The sequence below is a fragment of the Eptatretus burgeri genome, chromosome 15 (genome assembly GCF_056783735.1).
Source record: "Eptatretus burgeri isolate ZD-2024b chromosome 15, Ebu_testis_v1, whole genome shotgun sequence".
Lineage (NCBI taxonomy): Eukaryota > Metazoa > Chordata > Myxini > Myxiniformes > Myxinidae > Eptatretus > Eptatretus burgeri.
Window position 1 is genome coordinate 70,697,496 of NC_140975.1, and position 11,368 is coordinate 70,708,863.

The 11,368-nt window shown below is 48.5% G+C and overlaps 1 protein-coding gene across 1 annotated transcript in view; it reads right to left on the reverse strand.

The window, feature by feature from the left end:
• LOC147012500 (nuclear factor of activated T-cells, cytoplasmic 1-like) overlaps positions 1-503 on the reverse strand; it is a 72,924-nt gene extending 72,421 nt beyond the window's left edge. Inside the window, exon 1 of the mRNA XM_085856847.1 lies at positions 280-503. Coding sequence (XP_085712973.1) covers positions 280-358 — 79 coding nt within the window. The 5' untranslated portion in view covers positions 359-503. The remainder of the gene's footprint in view (positions 1-279) is intronic.
• Positions 504-11,368: the final 10,865 nt, after the last annotated feature.

Sequence of the window (11,368 nt, forward strand, 5' to 3'; positions counted from 1 at the left end):
GGAGACCGCGCCATGAGCACACATGGCCAATGACAGTGTTCGGACATGAAGTGAAACGTCGAACTGTAACGTCACCCCGAGTTCCACATTACAGTGATACCGTTGCTGCTCTCAGGTAAAGTTGTGATCGCGGTTCGAATCCAGCGCGAACGTGTCCGATTGAACTTCGCTCCCGTCCCGGGTGCCGGTGCCGCGGGCTCGCACCGAAAGTGACGCCGGGCGCGGTTTATTGCGCGGGAATCGCCATCGCCCGACGATGCGCGGTATGCGAGCGCTCACCAAACCGCTGTGGCGGCGGACGGCTCACGTCTGCGAACAGCAGGCTCAGGAAGTCGTCCTCCTCAAAGATTTCGCTCATGTCTGGGAGACGCGCCCCCGAGCCACGGCTCCACAGCCGCCAGCGATGGGCTGCCCTGCCGCCCGGGAATCCTCGGCGAAAACATTACGTCATCACAACTGCGTGCTCCCATTGGGTGTGCGTATACGGGTACGTCATCACGCCGGTTGTCGTGGTCGGGCGCCCTCCACAGCAGAGTCGTCAGAGTGGTCACGTGGTCGGTCGTCCACAGCAGAGTCGTCAGAGTGGTCACGTGGTTTGGTAGATCGCTTCACATCGGGAAACGATTTTACCTCATTTCCTTGGAGTTTGCTTCATCATTTGTGAAAGTGTCGATTATTGAGTGAACGTTACGACACCAAATCACGTGATGGGCCACTATTCATTCGACTGTTGAGTATGACAACGTGTGACGATGAGCCTGGTTTTATCCCGTTTCGTAAAAGTCCGTTTTTGCGTTTCTTCACTCTATTTATCTACTTTTATAATGGTCACAACAGCCCTCGAAAGCTCGTCCATCGCTGATTGGCTGAGCGGCCTGGAGCGGGGTTCGCATATATTATGTTAATTATATGCGTGGGGGTTGCCGCGGTTGCGATGGAAACCGTGGAACCGGCGATCGGTGGCTTGGGCGGCGCGTTTTAAACTCCCGTTTCACATCGTTCACCTCATTTTAACACGAATCGCGTAACAAGAACTTCATTGTTCGCCTTTCAATGAGATCCGGCGCGTGTGTGTCGTCAAAGTTGATGTTTGTTTTTGTGTACAAGGTCGAGGCTCGTGGAAGAGTGAGCACACTGAACGGATCGGACACGACGCAACAAAGGGAGCGAGGGGGAAAACACCAACATCGGAGTTTAAAGATAAAACGGGGAGAGAGTTGGAGTAATAATGGGTATGGGAAGGAATGAGGGTAAAGGGGGGAGGAATGAGGATAAAGGGGGGAGGAATGAGGGTAAAGGGGGAGGAATGAGGGTAAAGGGGGGGGGGTTAGGAATGAGGGTAAAGGGGGGTATGGAATGAGGGTAAAGGGGGAGGAATGAGGGTAAAGGGGGGAGGAATGAGGGTAAAGGGGGGTTAGGAATGAGGGTAAAGGGGGTTAGGAATGAGGGTAAAGGGGGGAGGAATGAGGGTAAAGGGGGGAGGAATGAGGGTAAAGGGGGGAGGAATGAGGGTAAAGGGGGGGAGAATGAGGGTAAAGGGGGGAGGAATGAGGGTAAAGGGGGATAGGAATGAGGGTAAAGGGAGCGATGTGGACAGACAAGGAAACTCAGGAATCAAAAACTGTAAAGTTGGAAAGAGGGGGGGGGCTTGGTGGGGGCGAAGGGGGTGGGGGGGTTAACGAGGGTAAAAAAGATCATGCGTTGGGATCGGAGATGATCTGAGATGGAGGTGACAGTTGTCTTTTAAGTGTTGGAGGGAAGGATGAGATTGAAGAGGTTGTGGAAGTTGGTTCCACAGGTGGGAAAATGGAGGAACGAATGAGTGCAGGTGAACAGTGATCCTGGATTTAGGTAGTTTCACCAGGAGGGGGTTAATGGTGGACCTTATGTGCCCTGCAAAAACGTGGTGGGCAAAGCATTGAAAGAGCAGAAGGTGCAAGACCAGAGAGGAGGTGGTAGAAGATAGAGAGACCACCGACCTGTGTGCGATGGTGAACTGATGGACCCATAGACTCCAATAATCTTGAAGGCCTTGGTTTCCACGGCGACAAGTGAGGAAGGGGAGTCAAGCCCAGACGGGAGAGCAGTACTCCATCAGGCTGTAGATGAAGGCTTTGGTTTCCACGGCGTCAAGTGAGGAAGTGGAGCCAAGCCCAGACGGGAGAGTACTCCATCAGGCTGCGGATGAAGGCCTTGTAGGTGGACAGGAGTTCAGGTTTGCCATGGAAGGACTTTGTATGATGGAGGATACCCAGTAGACAGCTGGCTTTGGAGGCCAGCTTGGGAATGTGGTTCGCCCAAGAAAGATCATGGGTGATAGTGAGACCCAGGAGTTTGAATCACTTAACTTCCTCAAGCGGGTTTGTCCAGACGGTCCTTTTGGAGAGAGACAGTGAGAGTGAGATTTATCAGGAATGAAAGACATCCTCCAAGTGTTTGACCAGGCTGTGACTTTGTCAAGGTCTCATGAGAGGGAAGAGGCTTCAGAAGGATGAGTGATGTCACGTCAGAGGTTGGAGTCACCAACAAATCGATAAAGAGGATTTTCCAGAGTTCGAGAGGACATTGATGAAGATGACGAACACGACTAGGCCCAGAACACTGCCCGCCTCGGGGTACTCGACATTGATTTTGATAAATTAAAAAGCTTATGCAAGGCAAAAATCATGTCCCGTTTTATGATGTCATCTCTAATTGATTTATAAATATTTTTTAACCCTTTGGGTGAGAGAGAAACCTCATTTCATGTGACGTGACATAGGAACAGATTGTGAGAAAAAAAAAACCCGGGTGTTTCCATGACAACCGTGTTGGCAGAGCGCACACTCGCAATCACTCTGGCTTGGTTGTCCGTCCTTGTGGAAACAAATTCACAGAAGAATGAAACAAAATGCGATGAAAGCCACGTTTTCATGAGGTTACATTCATGAGGCCACGCTTGTAAAACCGAACACATCATTCCCAAACTGTTGGACTTCTCGTGTTCGTAAGAAGCAATGGCAATGTGTGTGTGTGTGTGTGTGTGTGTGTGTGTGTGTGTGTGTGTGTGTGTGTGTGTGTGTGTGTGTGTGTGTGTGTGTGTGTGTGTGTGTGTGTCCGTGTCTGTGTCTGTGTCTCCTCCATAACTCGAAATCCATGAAACCTAACATCCTGAAACTTTGTATCCACACTAAGCAAACTCCAAGGAAGTAGAAGAGTGAAAATTGTGTGTTTGGGTTAATTAAACACCCCTTTTGAAGGTAATTAACGGCATTATTTAATTATATCCTTCATCAAGCGCATCCTCGGTCACCACTCCCGATGACGTCACCATGACGTTTCCACGGTAACCTTGTGGAGGGGGGGTGGGGGGGGGTCTGAAGCCGCCATGTTTTTTTGGCCTGCTCAACCACGCCTTGACTTGGAACAGGCCCCGAACAATTTCTTTTCGCTAAAGGTTTTTTTTTCACTTTCGTTACTCATATTATCAAATACTATACCTGTTCGTCATAGCTACGAATCACTGTACACATCACTTTTGTAAGTGCCATAGTTTTTAAATTAGGAGCTTGGAGCGATTTCATGCATTATACGATACAATTTTCCACAATCTACTCTCACGGACTAATTAAAGTATATCATCGAAATATGATTTCAACTGGGCGGTGGCGTGCGCCTGTAATCCGGCTACTCGGAGGCTTGGGTTGGAGGATCGCTTGAGGACAGGATCCCTGCACTGGGCCGCGCTATGAGAGGGTGTAGGACAGCCCGGAATCATGGTGAAACCCAATCCTTATCCCTGTGTCGTAAGAGGCGACCAGGGTTGCGTCAGGAAGGGCATCCGGCGTAAAACCTGTGCCAAGTCACTATGCGGATAATAACGGATGATCATAACGGAAAGACGAACAACAACAACAACAACATCGAAATATGATTTCGGTTTTGAGGATCGGATATCGTCCGGACTAAATAAGTGTCTAAATCTGTGGTGAAATCTGATGATTTAAAGAAATAATGAGTCTTATAACTAAGCTGATACACCTATTTACTTAAAGCAAGCAAGGCTATGTCCCCACCCCCCCTCCTCCATACATACACAAGAAAAAGTGAAATTTCCAAAGCATTAAATTTCTCTTTTTCTACTGTTTGGACAATTATATTGAGTGAACAAAAAATTTAGAAACGTAACAAAATTTACCAGCTTTATTGAGCTGTATGATTTAATGCATTCACTGCTAGACCTCGCGTCTTGTCCCCCAGAGGGACTGCCTATCCATAGCATCTGCCAGATCTGTGTCGATATTTTCGGAGGTTTCGAGATGTGGTTTGCACGGAATCAAGGCTAATCTGGTGAAAAACGGACATTTTAAAATAAAGTCATAACGTTTGCACAGACTGTGAACGATGTACCATGTAATGCATGCACAGACGAGCAGACAACGTGGTGGATTATCTGCAATGTTTATTTCACAGGCAATTAAACTTTACGATGTCTCCAGGGTTGTTCTACGTTAAACAGGAACTTTTTTGTGGATAAAGTCATTATTTGAACAAATTAATTTCATTAATTTAACTGCTGCAGACTCAGTGAAGACCTGCTTTAAAGTTAAAGGGATCCTATATGGTATGCAGCCGCAGTCTGGCCAGCCGTTCATTATCAACCATTTAATTGGAGTGCTTGCTTGAGTGCTTAAGCCACTTGCTGAGTGTCTCATAGTTGATAGCAGTACCGTGCCACGCCATTCAGAGCGAGTGGTTCGTGCTCCGTCTTACTGAGCAAGTGGTTCCTGCTCCATCATCCTCAGCAAGTGGTTCGTGCTCCGTCTTCCTGAGGGAGTGGTTCATGCTCCATCATCCTGAGTGAGTGGTTCATGCTCCATCATCCTGAGCGAGTGGTTCATGCTCCATCATCCTGAGTGAGTGGTTCATGCTCCGTCTTCCTGAGGGAGTGGTTCGTGCTCCATCTTCCTGAGCCAGTGGTTCATGCTCCATCTTCCTGAGCGAGTGGTTCATGTTCCATCATCCTGAGCGAGTGGTTTATGCTCCATCATCCTGAGCGTGTGGTTTATGCTCCATCTTCCTGAGCGAGTGGTTCATGCTCCATCATCCTGAGCGAGTGGTTCATGCTCCATCATTCTGAGCGAGTGGTTCATGCTCCGTCTTCCTGAGCGAGTGGTTCGTGCTCCGTCTTCCTGAGCGAGTGGTTCGTGCTCCGTCTTCCTGAGCAAGTGGTTCATGCTCCGTCATCCTGAGCGAGTGGTTCGTGCTCCATCTTCCTGAGGAAGTAGTTCATGCTCCATCATCCTGAACGAGTTGTTCGTGGTTCATCACGCTGAGTGAGAGGTTTGTGCTCTGTCATCCTGAGTGAGTGGTTCGTGCTCCATCATTCTGAGCAAGTAGTTCGTGCTCCATCATTCTGAGTGAGTTGTTCGTTTTTCATCATTCTGAGCGAGTGGTTCGTGCTCCATCACGCTGAGCGAGTGGTTTGTGCTCCGTCATCCTGAGTGAGTGGTTCGTGCTCCATCATTCTGAGCGAGTGGTTCGTGCTCCATCACGCTGAGCGAGTGGTTTGTGCTCTGTCATCCTGAGTGAGTGGTTCGTGCTCTTTCATCCTGAGCGAGTAGTTCGTGCTCCATCACGCTGAGCGAGTGGTTTGTGCTCCGTCATCCTGAGTGAGTGGTTCGTGCTCCATCATTCTGAGCAAGTAGTTCGTGCTCCATCATTCTGAGTGAGTTGTTCGTTTTTCATCATTCTGAGCGAGTGGTTCGTGCTCCATCACGCTGAGTGAGTGGTTTGTGCTCCGTCATCCTGAGTGAGTGGTTCGTGCTCCATCATTCTGAGCGAGTGGTTCGTGCTCCATCACGCTGAGCGAGTGGTTTGTGCTCTGTCATCCTGAGTGAGTGGTTCGTGCTCTTTCATCCTGAGCGAGTAGTTCGTGCTCCATCACGCTGAGCGAGTGGTTTGTGCTCCGTCATCCTGAGTGAGTGGTTCGTGCTCCATCATTCTGAGCGAATGGTTCGTGCTCCATCACGCTGAGCGAGTGGTTTGTGCTCTGTCATCCTGAGTGAGTGGTTCGTGCTCTTTCATCCTGAGCGAGTAGTTCGTGCTCCATCACGCTGAGCGAGTGGTTTGTGCTCCGTCATCCTGAGTGAGTGGTTCGTGCTCCATCATTCTGAGCGAGTGGTTTGTGCTCTGTCATCCTGAGTGAGTGGTTCGTGCTCTTTCATCCTGAGCGAGTTGTTGTGAAATTACAACTGATTTCTGAGCCGTTTGCTGTATTAACGTGTTTTTTTTAAATTACCGAGCCAAATTTTTTCCCACCAATCCACACGCTGCTATTTATAAAGAATAATGTTTGTGAACATATCCCTGAAATGTCTCGATAAATGCAACGTTGTTTTTCGGTGAAAGCTACTCAAGGTTTCTGGGTTGTCTCCAGTAAGTACGTGAGTTGGTAATCACACTGACTCCAACCTGCCAATTCCCCAAAAATTGCCGATATCAGCCAAGCACTACAACTGTGTGTGTGTGTGTGTGTGTGTGTGTGTGTGTGTGTGTGTGTGTGTGTGTGTGTGTGTGTGTGTGTGTGTGTGTGTGTGTGTGTGTGTGTGTGTGTGTGTGTGTGTGTGTGTGGTGTGTTATTCATAAAGCATAGCGTATTATCACTGCTAACTCCCCTATCCTCATCCTTCTCTATTTTTGTCCCATCCTTTCTCTACCCCCTCCCAATACAGTGCAGCTTTCCCCCCCTCCCAATACAGTGCAGCTTTCCCCCTCTCCCAATACAGTGCAGCTCTCTCCCCCCCTCTCTCTCTCCTCTCTCTGGACTCCAGATGCATCCTGTCGGTGTTTGTCTCCGAACGTGTCCAGGCGGTATTCATGTCCGGACAGGAGTTTTTCGCTGGAGGTGTCCGGGTGGTGTTTGTCTCTGGATGTGTCTGGGTGGTGTTTGTCTCCAGACAGCTTAGCTCCGGATGTGTCCAGGCAGTATTTATGTCTGGACAGGACTTTGTCTCCGGATGGGAGTTTGTCTTCAGATGTGTCTGAGCAGTGTTTGTGTCCGGTCGGCTTGGCTCTGGACGCGTCCGGCGCGTTTTATCTCCGGATGTGTCTGGGCGGTGTTGATAGTATGAATGGTAGAAAATGGATTTCAGACATTATTTTGTTTCCATCTTCACTGTTATTCTATACATAATAATTTTGATCAAACTATGAATCATAATTAAACGCTCCACCACACGTCTGCATTCCTTCCTCTCATCTCACACTGTCTTCCTTTCCCCCAGCCCTCCTCGCTTCCACACCCCTCCTCTCTTCTTTCCCCTCCTCTTCACTTCCCCCCTTCTCCCTCTCTCCCTTTTTTTCTCCCCCGCCACCAAATTAGTATGCCTGTAAGCGAAATGTGACAAGTGGGAGTTGTTCGTATATATATATATATATATATATATATATATATATATATATATATATATATATATATATATATATATATATATATATATATATATATATATATATATATATATATATATATATAGTTTTTGGCCTATCACTCAATGATAATTGAGGTAACACCGGTAAATGAGCGTATCATGAGACTAAGGATTCGTCACTCCTTGGGTGTCATTTCCTTGGTCTCTGTATATACTCCGACTGAGGCGAGTGATCTCACCGTGAAGGACACATTCTACGCCACGCTCGAGTCTGTGGTTGATCAGTAACGTCACTGTCCACGCTCGAGTCTGTGGTTGATCAGTGCCCCAGACGAGATACACTTCTAGTCTTGGGGGATTTCAATGCATCGACTGGAACTGATAGGGATGGTTATGAGATGTGTGTTGATCTCCACGGGTCAGGAACTGTGAACCAGAATAGCACTAAGTTTCTTGACTTTGCAAGAAGTTATGCACTTCGGGTGGCTGGTTCATGGTTTCAGCGCCCACAAGCTCATCGCTGGACTTGGTATTCCAACACTGGCGGTGTGGCAAAGGAGATTGACCATGTGCTTGTTGATGGTCACTGGAGGATGATCCAGAACTGCAAGGTCTACCAGAGTGCTGAGTTCTTTAATACTGACCACGAGCTTGTTGTAGCAACTCTTAAGTCGCAGCTTAACTCCAGGAGAATGGTACCATCCCAGCCTCGGCTGGATGTTGGCAAGCTCAAGGATGAGAGGGTAGCTGAGGAGTTTGCGAACAAGCTCAGTGGAGATTTGAGTGGTCTCGGTACTTTGGGAGATCCTGAAGAGTTGTGGAGTGCTTCAAGATCACCATCCTTGATGTTGGTTGTGGATGTCTTGGAACTCACTGTAGGGCTAAGAATAATTTTTTCGCAAGGGTCACTGGATACATTGACCAGTGTTGAAAGGCCAGACTGCATGGCAGAGTTCAGCTGTTCAGGGAGCTGAGGCGTAAAACAGTACGTGCACTAAGGAGGCCTATGTGCGAGGAATCTGTGAGGGGGTAGAGCATCACCTGTGGTCAAGTGATTATCATCCTGCTTACAGGGGAATTCGCGCATTGCATTCATCCAAGCCCATCCCTCGGTGTACTGCAGTTAGAGCAGAGGGTGGTAGGTTCTTGATAGAGGAGTCCAAAGTAAAGGCCCGCTGGGCCGGTTACTGTGAGCGGTTGTACCAGGCTGATCCACCAGCTGTCGAGTTGGACGTCAGGGGTGATACAATAACTGTTGCTGACCCTCCAATCAACTGTGGTCCACCTTCGTTTGTGGAAACACAGGCTGCAGTAAACCGGTTGAAATGGTGTAAAGCTCCAGGGATCTGTGGCATCCATGCTGAACTTCTCAAGGCTGGTGGAAATACTGTACTCGTGTCGTTGCATGCAGTGCTGTGCTCTGCGTGGAACACAGGCATCATCCTAACTAACTGGAAGAGGGGCCTTGTTGTTCCTGTCTGGAAACGGAAGGGTGATCGACAAGACTGCAACAACTACCGAGGGGTGACGCTGCTCTCAGTGCCGGGCAAGGTCTTTGCTTGGATAATTCTTGATCGGGTTCGCCACCATCTGCTTGAGCACCAGCGTCCAGAGCAGTCAGGCTTTACACCAAAGAGGTCGATTGACCGTATCCTTGCTCTTCGGGTCCTCATCGAACGCAGTCGAGGGTTTCGGCAGGGGGCTGCTTGGAGCTTATGTTGATCTCTGTAAAGCGTTTGAATCAGTGAATCAGGATGCCCTCTGGAGGATTCTTGGTCTTCGTGGGGTACCACCAAAACTGATCGATCTGATGTCTGAACTCTACTCTGGTACTGAGAGTGCTGTGAGATGTGGTGGTACCACAAATGACTTATTTCCAGTTGTTTCTGGAGTTCGTCAGGGGTGTGTTCTGGCCCCCACACTTTTCAGCACTTGTATGGACTGGATTCTTGTGAGGATGTCGGAGACATCAAGCTGCGGTGCATTGTTTGGGAATATCAAGATCTCTGACCTTGATTTTGAAGAATATGCAGTCATCTTTGTGGAGACTCTAGATATCCTTTTGGGGGCCCTCAAGGTGCTGAATGAAGAGTCGGAGCCACTGGGATTATGGGTTTTCTGGGTCAAAACTAAGATCCAGGCTTTCAATGACATCTTGGGTGCTGCTGTCCTGTCTGTACTTGTTTTTTGGTGAGGATGTTTAGGTCGTGGAGAGATTCACTGATCTTGGCATTTACATTCATATCTCTGCTGGCTGTGAGTCAGAGGTCAACAGACGTCTGGGTCAGGCCTGGGGAGTCATGGATTCACTGGATCATGGAGTGTGGCGCTACCGGGACCTGTGTGGGAGGACAAAAGTCCGAGTCTTCAGGTTCTTGGTGCTTCCAGTCTTGCTATATGGATGTGAGACTTGGACTCTGACCAGAGATCTGAGACGGAGACTTAATTCCTTTGGTACCAGATCTCTTCGGAGAATTCTTGGCTATCGCTGGTCGGACTTTGTGTCCAACGAGTGGTTGCTGAGAGAGACTCAAATGAGATTTGTTATCTGCATTGTCTGTGAGCGTCAGCTGCGGCTGTATGGACATGCGGCTCGTTTTCCTGACGCTGATTCTGCTCACCTGATTCTTCCAGCGAGGGAGCCTTGTGAGTGGAGGAGGCCATTGGGTCAACCACGTGCCTCGTGGTTGCAGCAGGTTGATCGGCATGTCAAGGAGATGGGGATGGGGATGGGCCAGGCATCTGCCTGGTGCATGGCCAGATGGAGGCTCCTGGAGTTTTGGCAGAAAGTGGACGCAGTGACGCGCTGCTCGGGCGCATGCTCCCATACCTGACATCACATGATCTCCTTTTTCCTCTCATTAATCTCATCCCTCCAGTCTTATCCACCTCCTTCCACATGCTGCATCTTGTGCTCTTTATTTCTGCTATTCCATCTTTGTTTTTCATTCAAAATGATGAATATTGTTTAAAAGTTGCAGTATGTCTCTTAACTCTTGCAATTTATTCCAAAAGCAGGATTTTTCAGTCGACGTCATCAACGTCGATGTAAGGGATGGTAGGTATTCGTGTAGATTCCTTGGTATGTTATGAGCACGATGTAAGGGATAGTAGGTATTCGTGTAGATTCCTTGGTATGTTATGAGCACGATGTAAGGGATAGTAGGTATTCGTGTAGATTCCTTGGTATGTTACGAGCACGACGTAAGGGATAGTTGGTATTCGTGTAGATTCCCCGGTATGTTCTGAGCACGATGTAAGGGATAGTCGGTATTCTTGTAGATTCCCCGGTATGTTCCGAGCACGATGTAAGGGATAGTCGGTATTCGTGTAGATTCCCTGTTCGGTTCTCAGCACGATGGCCTGGTGACTAAACGGAGAACATCGTTCATGGTCCCACGAACAAATCAGAGGCACCAACGGCAAAGGTGGCTGCACAGAGGTGACGGCGACTTGGGATCGGGTGGACTACATGCCTGGCATTCTGTGGGGTCCAGCTCATATTACAAATGCCAGCTCAGGCGAGAATAAAACGGTCGCCTGCTCGGTGTTCTCTTCCCGACCGCACAATCCGACATTCTGAGTGAGAGATATTTTCTGCTGCCCAGTTTCTATTCACCGTTCCATATGCCCATGGTTCCAAAATCTATCAATCGATTCGTTGTTGATTGTAAACACCTGTCCAAGGATCCAAAGCTTTCATTGATCAGATATTCAATGTGCACATTTACCCAAAGCTCTGAACCTTTTTTCAATCAGGTGCTTTATGACCTGTCCAAAACTCCAAACTTTCTTTTGTGGAGACGTTTCATGAGCACACCTGGCCAAGGCTCCAAACCTTTTATTGATGAGACGTTTCATGAGCACACCAAAACAAGATTCCAAACCTTTTGTCGATTAGTCATATCATGTACCTACCTGCCCCAGGCTATGAACCTTTTATCAGTCCCTTACCG